The sequence below is a fragment of the Patiria miniata genome, unplaced genomic scaffold (assembly GCF_015706575.1).
Source record: "Patiria miniata isolate m_02_andy unplaced genomic scaffold, ASM1570657v1 HiC_scaffold_15, whole genome shotgun sequence".
Taxonomy (NCBI): Eukaryota; Metazoa; Echinodermata; class Asteroidea; order Valvatida; family Asterinidae; genus Patiria; species Patiria miniata.
The window spans coordinates 3,136,129-3,147,698 of NW_024037053.1; the positions used below are offsets into that span (position 1 = coordinate 3,136,129).

An 11,570-nucleotide genomic window follows, 5' to 3' on the forward strand; every position below is an offset into this window, starting at 1 on the left:
CTTACAAGCCATGGCATCGATTCCACCGCCTCCATTCTTCCTCGTAACTCCGGGAACTCCGCCCGTTCCGTGGACTCAGTGGCGAGGTATGTTTGAAACTTACACTGTTGCATCAGCTGCAAATACGTATCCTGCCGTACGTAAACGTGCGTTGTTACTGCACTGCCTTGGCACTGAAGGTCAGCGTGTTTTCCATACGCTTCCACAAGAGAATGCAGGGGAAAATGAAGATGAATTTGATTCTGCTCTCCGGGTGCTTGACAGACATTTCAAACCCAAACTGAACGTGGTTGCTGAAAGATACAGATTTCGCAGACGTTCACAGTTGCCAGGGGAATCCGTTGATGATTACATCCGAGAGCTACGTGCCTTAGCATCATCGTGTAACTTTGGTAACATGACAGATGAGCTGATCAGGGATCAATTTATTGAGCGCACATACTCTACTCAGATTCGAGAGCGCCTACTGCTTGAACCAGATTTGACACTTACTGATGCAATTACAATTTCGCGTCAAGTCGAGTCGGCATTGCGTGAATCCAAGATCATCGGGGAGAATTCTAGCCATACTCCAGAGGCAGATGTACATGCAGTTACACACCGAAAACCCCGACAGCAAAATCGCAAACCACGCAAGCATCGCAACACTACAGAGCACCCTCCGCAACAATCGAGACCAGCACCGCTGCAGTCACAGATTTGCTACCGCTGTGGTGAACAATCGCACAAAGCAAATGATCCAAACTGCAAAGCCAAGTACGCTACATGCTCTAAATGTGGAAAAATAGGGCATTACGCACGTGTTTGCCGGTCTGGACAGAGATTTCAATCTACACGCAATCAGGTTCAGGGAGTGTTCACCAGTGATAATCCCGTTGCACCTCATCCAGACTATCAAGACTCCAACGTCTTGACCATTCAGCACATTGCACATGCTGATAGTGTCAAATGCTCCGTACTCCTTGGCCAATCCGTGCAACTCGCGATGACTGTTGATACTAGCGCTGCCGTGTCAATAATTCCTGCATCCACATTCGGAAAGTTCTTCGCACGTGAGGCATTGCAACCTTCAACAGCTAAACTCACTACTTACCTGCACGAACCGATTACAGTACTGGGTACATTCCACACCACTGTTCGTCTTGCGAGTAATCCTGAGCGTTGTGTTCCTGCGCACATTTTCGTTGTACAGTCTGGCATCGCTATCATGGGACTAGACTTGATCCGACGCCTGGATATTACAATCACAGGTGGTAAGGTCATGCTCGTGAATGGGAACGACTCGAAACCCTCATCGTCAACTCCTCCAGCTCCGACTGCAACTACTCCATCCGACCAAACTTCAATGGACATGCGCAAACAATACCCCGAGCTCTTCAATAGGAAAGTTGGACTTGCAACAAACTACGTACACAAAGTCAAAGTACGCCCATCCGTCCCTCCAATGCAGCAAAAACTCAGAAATTTGCCATTCTCGATACGCGACGAAGTCGCAAATGAACTGAAACGTCTCGAAGACGCAGACATCATTGAGCGTATCGACGCCAGTGAATGGGTGTCACCACTGGTGGTCGCATACAAGAAATCCGGAAAGGTGAGACTTTGTGTGGATCTCCGCGAAGTCAACAAAGCGGTCATTGTTGATAAGTATCCACTTCCAAACATTCAAGAACTACTAGGGGAACTCCATGGAGCCAGTGTTTTCAGCTCCCTTGACATGAATTCCGCGTACCATCAACTACTACTACATGAAGATTCGCGTGATCTCACAGCCTTCATTACACATGTTGGTTTGTTCCGCTTCAAGCGCGTCTGTTTTGGATTGGCATCTGCACCGTCGGCTTTCCAAAAACTCATGTCGTGTGCTCTAAGTGGTCTTGCTGGAGTACAATGTTACCTTGACGACATTGTCATCTTTGGTCGCGATCAAAAGGACCATGATGCCAATCTCTCCGCAGTGCTGAACCGCCTTACAGAACTAGGTGTCACGCTGAACTATGACAAATGCCACTTCAATTTGTCAAACCTCCGCTTCTTGGGCCATACCGTTTTGTCCGAAGGCCTTACTCCAGATCCAACACACGTAGAGGCTCTACTAAATGCTCCAAAACCTACCGATCCATCTACACTCTGATCCTTCATGGGACTTGCGTCATACTACGCCAGATTTGTGCCAAATTACGCAACCATGGTTGAACCACTCCGCGCACTCCTTCGCAAGGACACTCAGTTCATTTGGTCTGAGGCTGCTCAATCGTGCTTCGAGTTACTCAAACAGCACATTTCCAATGCTACTACACTTGCGCTGTTTGACCCCGATCTTCCTACCATCGTATCTACTGATGCTTCAGCTTACGGCATCGGTGCGGTACTCGCACAGATTAAGAACAATCACGAAGTTCCTATCGCGTTCGCTTCTCGCTCTCTTACAACTACGGAACGCAAATATTCAGTCAGCGAACGGGAAGCACTTGCATGCGTGTGGGCATGTGAGAAATGGTACAAGTACTTATGGGGCCGTCAGTTTACACTTCGAACTGATCATCAAGCTCTAACTACATTGCTGTCCACACGTGGCACTGGCCACAAACCAATGCGGATCGCCAGGTGGGCTGCTCGTCTGCTGAATTTCAACTACACTGTCGAATTTCGTGCTGGTGCGCACAATAGAGTGGCTGACGCTCTATCTAGACTGCCACTGCCTACTACAGTGCACGCAACTGAACATACTGATGATGAAATCATCATCCAGTGGATTTCAGCACTCCTTGTTGATGCTTCCGCTATCACCAAAGCTGACCTCCAAAGTGCTACAAGGACAGATACAATCCTTAAGTCTGTGTCGGAATACATCACATCCGGTTGGCCTGCTAAACAGCACATTACAACTGAACTACAACCCTACTTTCACCTCCAGGATGAACTTTCAGTTGCTGATGACTGTATTCTGCGAGGTGACCGTTTTGTCATACCTACTGCTCTACAGTCTAGCCTGATTACCATTGCGCACCAAGGACATCAGGGAATTGTACGCACCAAGCAACGACTTCGTGACTGCTATTGGTGGCCAGGTATGGACAAACAGATAGAACACCAAGTTCGTCACTGCGCAGCTTGTCAAGTCAGTGACAAGACAGCATACATTCGCACTCCACCATTGCAACCAGTACCTCTTCCAGCTCATCCATGGCAAAAGATTGCCATTGACATTTGTGGTCCCTTTGAGCATGGTCCACAAAACTGCCGATTTGCAATCGTCTTGATGGACTACTACAGTAAGTGGCCGGAAGTCGCGTTTGCCGCTGATGCCACTTCACATTCCGTCTGCTCCATGCTTGATTCTATTTTTGCGAGGGAAGGGTTGCCTAACGAGTTGGTTTCTGACAATGGGAACCAGTTCGTCTCCACAGAGTTCGAGTCTTATTTGATCCAGCGAGGAATTAAGCACATCCGCACTTCACTTTACCATCCGCAGGCAAACGGACTCGTTGAGCGATTTAATCGCGTTCTCAAACAAACTCTCCAAATCGCAACTCGCGAACACCGACCTTGGAAAACTGCAACGCTTGAGTTACTGACAGCATACAGATCCACCGCTCATGCAACTACAGGTAAATCGCCAGCAGAACTCTTGCACAGTCGCCGAATGACAACTACCCTGAACATTCGCCCTACAGAGATCAGCCAAGAAGAACCAGCTGATATTCGTGATCGCGTTCGCAGTACTCAGACAAAGTACAAGCGATACACAGACCAGAAGCGTGGTGCAGTACATCCGCGTTTCCAAACAGGAGACTATGTACGTGTTAAGAATCCTAGACATGTGCATAAGGGTTCAAATCGCTATGGACCTCCTCAACGCATCACACAGTCCAAGGGTCCATCCACTTACCAGCTTGAAGATGGCCGAACATGGAATGCAACACACCTTACCATGACTCATAAACTGCCAAACCAAATGCCTACGACTCCAAGACAACCAGCTACACCCAAACCACAGAACCGTCCTAAGAGACAAGTTAGACAGCCTACTTGGGTTAAAGATTACCATATGTAAATTGTGAAGTTCTGTTCATTCCATGTGCCAGTTAAAACACACAAGTGTATGTGTTTAAGTAATTGAACTGTGATTTTCCTAATTTGATCTGTTGAACATTCCAAACATTCCAATGTCTCTGATTCCTCATTTTGTATTTTGATTCTTTGCAAATGATCCAAGTATGGTTTCAAAATGTAAGCTAATTGCTCCTGTAATTACTCATACAGTTTCCTCATTTTTGAGAGGGGAGAATGTTGTGTTCACAGTCTATTTGCATAGCGCCCTCTGGAGTAGAAAAGTGTGGGCTGCGCCATGTTGGAATTGTACGAATAAAGTGTTATCTCGAATCTGAATTGCTCTCTCTCAGTACTGGATTTATAACCCATTTACACACCCTGTATATAACAAGTGCTTTGATGACTTGGCTGTCCCGTTCATTCTCTGAGATTTTTAAAATAATTTCCTTAAAGATCTTGATAGGCTAATGACTTTTTCAAACTTCTTTGCAGAACTTAGTAAAAAAATAAGCGTGAGAAAGTGAATTGAATTGTATGGTAGGTGAAATGCCGAGCCGTTGGATTTGTGCTGTCAAGTTTTTGTGTGTGCAAATTTGAAGGACGCTTTGCATTGAAACATCTTGCTTTTCATCTAAAAAACTGTAAATTTAAGCTCAAAAACATAAGAAGTGTCATTTTGCACGTCTAATCTGAAATGCATCAATGCAGTTTACTAGTTCAGTTTGACACCATTGATTTTTTTAAATAAAGTTTTGTTTTATTGTGTTATGGTGTCATGTTGAATCAGTATTTAGTTTAATAGGAGACATTTCTTGATTTAGTGGCATTCATCATTATTAAGTGAGTGTGATACCTTATCAAAATTTCCTGTTTAAATGAGCAGAAGATGAAAGAATATCTTAAAATAAAAAATAATCAAAAAGTTGATTTGGATTTGGCAGCTTTATATGCATGCTCCAGCCACTGAAGTGTGATTTGAATTAAATAAAAGTATTAAATTATCAAAAATGTAGCCTCTTTACTCAAGTTTTATCATCCAAAAGAAGGAAACCCAAATGTAAATGTAAATTATAAAATATCTAATAAATATTTTTAGATAAGTTAAAGATCATGTAAAACACCAATATGTCCGCTTTCCAATGATACCTTTATTGTGTGTCTGTGGCCACGGATGACTGAGTATTCGTTGGTTTTCTATTGAGGATCAAAACCTGCACTGGGCTAAGTTTGTGCAAGTTTATTCTGGGCATGTGGAACGGCTTAATTTAAAGAAAGAAGACATCCTTTTCTTTAAAACAATTTATTCAATTTTGACACCGATTAACCACTCTCATTGTTGAAGTTAACCCCTCATGGCCCAATGCCTGCAACGTGTCCACCACCTCTTTCCACACAAAGATCTGCACGAAGTCTGGTCCATTTCAACCTTTGCATAACCACAGCCAGCAATCTTAGCCAGGTAAAACTTGGCCCAGTACAGGTTTTGACCCTTGACAGAATAACAACGAATGCTCAGTCATCCGAGGCCACAGACTCACAATCACGGTATCATTGGAAAGAGGACACATTGGCGTTTCACATTATCTTTTAACTTATTTGAAAATATTTATTAGATTTTTATAATTTACATTTTTATCTGGGTTTCCTTTATTTGATATTCCCTGTATATTCATGCCAACATTATGGTATTAAGTAAAGAGGCGCGAAAATCGCAAATGCCAACGCGCAGAAAATACGTATGAAAGTTCTATGGATTTTGTGCCATATCTATGGATTTTGTGGTCATTATTTTGACGTCACAAAACAGGTTCTGTTTGTGAGGACACACCCACGTGGCCGACGTATTAGCATGACGTCACAGATGCGCTTACACGCTTGTCCAATCATTGGACATTATCTGTTCTCTATCAATGGAAAATGATTGGTAGTGCGCGCGCTAATAATACGCGCGCGTCCGATTAACACAAACGGTGTTTGCGTATTGCATTCTGACGTCATGTTGGGTAATGTTTCCGTCGTTTCCACAACACAAACGCCCGGACGTGATAAATACCGTACGCTTTACGCATAGCGTTGACTTTCAAAATTCGCTTTTCAAGTGAGAAGGTCTCCATAACGATTGCTGCGGCAAAAGTTGTGTTCAAAGTGCGAAAATTGCGCGAAAATATTGACAATTTTTCGAATCGAGTTTATTGACGATTTGCTGATCGACCACTGAGGTGAAAATGTAAGTTGATGATTTCTTTGGATCAGTTTAAAATGATGTTTTTTTTTAGTAGTGGGAATTGTATACAAAGATGAGTTTTACTTTTAATCAAACCAACATCCAGAAAAGAACGCTTTGAAATAATTTTCAGTTAAATTAGGCCTGTGCATTTTAACTTTTTGGAATAAGGATTAAGGCCAACAATAATTGTCATGATTTGTTGTTCATCGACGTATTTCTTGCGAATTGACTTTTATAGTAGAGGTATCTTGTCACCTTTTATGTCCTTTTTTAAACTGAAAAAAATTCAATATTATGAACTTTGCATTTGTTACAAACATTGCAAAATATTTATCTAAACCAACGCAGATCATTATGAACCGGAGAACGGATCGATACTTTCACGGGCCTACCGTGCCGTCAAACCACTCATACAGCAGAGGGAAGAGCACGTGAGTTTTCTTCTTTTTAGACTCGTGCCCTCTTTGTAGAAATCTCACTGACTTACCGAGTCAATATATAACTGACTGGCTGTCACGTGACCCGGGCAGTGCTACCGTAAAGGATTACCCCGTGATGCCAGCGAATGGGATCAATCCGGCCCGTTTGGGTACGGACCAGCTGCATGAAAAAGACTTCGACGGAATGGCCATTCCGGATCAATATTGTTGTGTAGAATTTTGTGCGCTGATACCAGCTTTACTAAGAGGATTGCTTTGTTTATGTTGTTTTTGTTTTGTTTTGGGTGGTGTCTTAAAGAATCTGTAAACCCATAAGTAAATGGTAGACTTGATCTTGCTCTACAACATACCTTTGAAGCGTGTTATCCTCGTCATACCTTGAGTGTCTAGTTTTCCCTCGTTATACTAGTCAAGCACAGGCGATGATGATACGGTTGTCTTGTACCGCTTAAGGTTTCACCGTGTCTTCACGCTGCCGCTGCGCCGGCTATTCCTCTGCTGCACCCCGGGCCATGACGAGCCCTACCAGCCCCAACCCAAACCCTCGGACTTCGGTAGACACCATCAACATGTGGCTGCGACCCGCGGCCGAAGTCCCTCAAGTGCGGATGAGACGAGACCCGGCAAACGCCTCTCTGGGCGCAAGGTGGCGCCTTACCCCGAGGGGTCGTCTCTTCTTTCTCGTCAGCCATTGGTCAAATCTGACCAGGTGAGATTACACCAGACAACTTCGTCTTCAATTTTATAGACTTTTTTTTTACATTTTTAAAGTTATTCTCAACACAATGAAGACTTGTGCATTAACTGAAAAAGTTCCTTTAATGTACAAAGTAATTCTGTACCTAAAGCCAAGGGAATTACACAGCAAAACTAGTGTAATTTAGACAGGTTAATATGTATTCCAAAGTACAAGCCTGTTGAAGTGTTAGCCCATAACTGTATTATTATACACATAACAACTACCTCAATGTCAACAAACACCGGCAGGTTATTCGCTCCCACACCTGAATCTGCAGTGCTGTCTTTGGTGATATTTTTTTCATTGTTGAATATTAATTATTGATTCATCATTTTGCCACACAGAGTACAACCAAACAGCAACGAGCGCGACAAGACATCACACACGGTGCGCGTGATGTCGATGATGTGTCGATCCAGGACAAAGACCCTCAAGCATCTACGAGGAGTTCCAAGAGATGCTGGAACCCTGGACAAGTGGGCGTGAGCTTGCTGCGACACGAGCAGAAAACTACGTCTGAAGCAGCTAAGAAGCCAAGAAAGAGGTGAGAATCACAGTTTTGCATATTCATGCTGTTGCATATGCATACTGTTGTATATAAATGATGTTGCATATTCAACGAAGTTCCTGGTGATATATTATTCAGAGCAATATTCAGTAGAAGCCGACCTGAAAATAAAGATATCGCAAAAGTTCACGCAGAACTTGAGAATTTTAGAAACTGGCCACAAAATTAGTGAACATGTAGCGTCTGATTCTACCCCCGAATCTGGCCCAGAATTAAAATACCACGTGTGCTCTTGAAGTGTTTATGTCATTGTTGTTTTTGTTTATCAACAAATTATTGATCAATAGCAAAAAAGGCTCCAAGAAGCGAAAATCTGGGACGAAAGGCAAGAAGAACCAGATTCGCCCATTGCCTCCTCTTCCGGTCACCATAGCAACCGCAACCGACGACGAGCAGAGTGCAAGAAACCCGTCATTGCTTGATGCTGCTGTCCGGCCAACACGCACTCAGAAACAAGGGGAAAAGGTAAGCATACCAGTGAGGGAGCATTTGAGTTTAAATTTTCCCAGATGGACAACTTCAAAACACTCAGCTTCTTTCCCGCAAATTATACAGGCTTTTATTTTGACTGTTCACCAAGCACCCTTCCCTGAAAATGAAATTCCTAAACTTTAGAGTGCAAACAACAATTGGCAATATTCAATTAATAAAATCACACTTGTAGGTTTTTTCCCCATGCAGGAGAAGCAAAACTTCACCAACGAGTATCGGCCAAAACAAGTGCAAGTCTTGCCCGCCAATCGCGGCACTCGAACAGATATTGTTGTGACCAAGATGATGCCCGCTAGGCAAGATAGTCCCGTGGTGGACAACTTGACAACCAAGTATTCTGAGAGGAAAGGTCATCAGGCGGGAAGACCCCTTACGAAACTGAACAACAAAGATCTCCAAAATAAAGCAAAGGTATGCCAAATGTTTCCCTCTCTTTTGTAGATCGCAGTTGGTCCACCATTTTGCTAGACTATGTTTTCATGTTGCTAAACTATTTTATTCTTCATGGGTGTCTCAGATAAAATACTCTTTAAAAAAAAGATTATCTTCATGGAATTTGGAATCACAAAGTGAGTAAGTCTTTTTTCTCCACAACGTAGAAGTCAACTGGAGACGAAAACATTCCGAAGCCAATGGTGGTGACCGTTAAACCGGTTCCCAAGCAGATCCAAAACTCACCACAGGCTCCACGGAAAGGACGTCAATACGACAACCCCGCCCCCTTCGTCTGTCGACCGCTCCCGGCGCTTCCATCCTCGGTTGCCGCTCAAAATGCCCGCAACCTTTTGCCAGTGAAACCTAAACCAATTCTTCAGAACGGTGCACAGTTTCAACAGCCGAGGAAACCCAAGAGGCCTGCCGAGCCGGGGAGATTGACCATGATTCCGCTGACGACCAACGGCTTCACCAGAGAACTGAAGTGCACCGTGTACAGACCGTCCGATTTCGAGGCGATCACGGTCAACGGAGCGGCCGTCACGCTCGGCCAAGGGACCTTCGGGGAAGTGAACCTGATGCGGCTGCTGAGCTCCAAGCGCCCTCTGGTAGCCGTCAAGTTTTGCAAATCGCATCTGGTTCAGGATGGTGATGTATGGAGGGAGGTAGCCGCAATGCAGGCTGTTCAAGACCACTGGGCCTTCCCCAAGCTGTACGGAATCATCAGGAGCCAGAGGAGCCAAGATCTCTCCGCCATCGTAATGGAGTTCATCGGGAACACCAACTCCATGATGGGGTTGTCTGTGGCTGACGCCATTCGCTCCAAGAAGTACATGCCTTTCAAACACAACTGGGTGTGGATCGCCAACGATATCGCGAGAGGGCTTGCCCATCTCCACTCGAAAGACTACCTGCACTGTGATTTGAAGACAAACAACGCCCTCTTGTGGCGTGACCCGAACAGAAACATGTGGCGGGCTAAACTCATCGACATGGGCAAGGCTTGCAAGAAAAACGAAGCCAAGGGGCCCATGTTCCTCTCCAAGGCAGAACAGAGGGAGACCGCCCAGATCTTCCCACATGTGCCCCACGAGGTCCTCGCGGGGGAGGTAGGTTACACCGTGGAGGGCGACATCTTCTCGTTGGGTTATCTGCTGTTGCAAATAGCGCAGGTCAGCACCCTGAAAAAGCCAATGAAGAAACTTGGGGAACGCTGTAATGGCACCAGACCAAGGTCTCGCCCCGCCCTGTCACGTGTCATCCAGGAGCTAACCTCTTTCGCTGTCAACGGATGTTGAGAAATACATGTAGGGGTGCACACTGTAAGAACCAAACCCATCCGCCCAGCTAAATGTTATACCCTTAAAATATTCTATATTAGAGAGTTCTGATGAGAGCCATTTAATTGGGGAATTGAAGAAATATGGCAATGAACCTCTGGCCCAGACTTGGGCCTTCCAATTCCGAGCATTTTGGGTGCAATTGAGCTCGAAAGTGGCGCTATTTTGCCATGTTGTGGAGGGATCGTTTTTCGTGATGGCTACTTTTCCGCTTTGGGAAAGATAGGGGTCGTCCTCTTTGGGTGAGAATTTCTCGAAAAGTCAAAAGGTCAACCCACCAAAAATTGAAAACAAAATAAAAGATGACATAATCGTCATTTTTCTGTGTAGCTTAAGTACCTGTGAGAGTTCTGAGTATTTTTAAAAGAATTTTGAAGTATGGGCATTATAGCACTAGTGTCTATGGGAATTTTAATATACTGTTGCACCCGTAGGGCCAATAATGAAGTAATAACAGTCTAAACGCACCAATCAGTTCTTGCTCGTTATTTGTTTAATATGCTTTAACCAATCCGAAACCAACTTTAGCAAAATAGTGTTCTTGCACAGAAACGAGGGAAGCAAACGGTGCACTTTACTATTTTCGTTAGCTATAGAGGGCGCGCCACATAAATAAAATTACCTTCACTGACAAAATGATCACTGACTCGGATGCCTCACTTTTAAACAGAAAGAACGCACTCGTGCTTAGTGGGCAATAACACAAACAATACCAGCTGTATTTCATTGCTATTTCGTCCAATGATATGACATTATATGTCATTTAAAAACCGTCAAACAATTTAAAAAAAATATATGACCCGAAACAACGCCCCAAAATATTAATTTTTCATGGAAAAATAACACACTCGTTGTGTTGGGCGCAATAACCCGACAAAATAATGCCAGTTGTTTTAAGTTTTAAATCTAATTTCGTTTTAGTGACCAGTCTTGTTGTGTATAACATGAGGAGATTCAATTTCATGAGAAACGACAAACAAAATAATATGACCGAAACAAAACTGTTTTAAACGCCAAAAACTACAATCTGAATGCCAACGTTCATGTTTCGGTCATAATATTTTAATTGCTTGTTGGTTTCTTACAAACTTTTATCTGTTAATGTTACACATTATGACAAATCGTCGGACAAAATTGCAATTGAATACAACTGGTATTTCCTGAGTTATTGCCAGAAGCATGAGTGCGTTCATTTTGTTCAAAAGTGAGGCATCCGTGTTGATGCTTTGTCAGTGGTTGTAACCACCACTATTTATGTGGTGCGCCCTCTATT

General features: G+C 43.9%; 2 protein-coding genes across 2 annotated transcripts; both read left to right on the forward strand.

Annotated features, from left to right (window-relative positions):
- The first annotated feature begins 10 nt into the window (after nt 1-10).
- Nucleotides 11-2,134, forward strand: LOC119722258 (uncharacterized protein K02A2.6-like). Its single transcript, XM_038192298.1, has one exon. It carries the CDS (start codon nt 11-13, stop codon nt 2,132-2,134), a length of 2,124 nt encoding a protein of 707 aa, XP_038048226.1.
- Nucleotides 2,135-5,841: 3,707 nt separating this feature from the next.
- LOC119722259 lies at nt 5,842-10,255 on the forward strand. Its single transcript, XM_038192299.1, has 7 exons — nt 5,842-6,283; nt 6,632-6,714; nt 7,177-7,432; nt 7,807-8,006; nt 8,318-8,495; nt 8,712-8,933; nt 9,122-10,255. Exons 2-7 carry the CDS (start codon nt 6,638-6,640, stop codon nt 10,253-10,255), a joined length of 2,067 nt encoding a protein of 688 aa, XP_038048227.1. The 5' UTR covers nt 5,842-6,283; nt 6,632-6,637.
- The last annotated feature ends 1,315 nt before the right edge of the window (nt 10,256-11,570 follow it).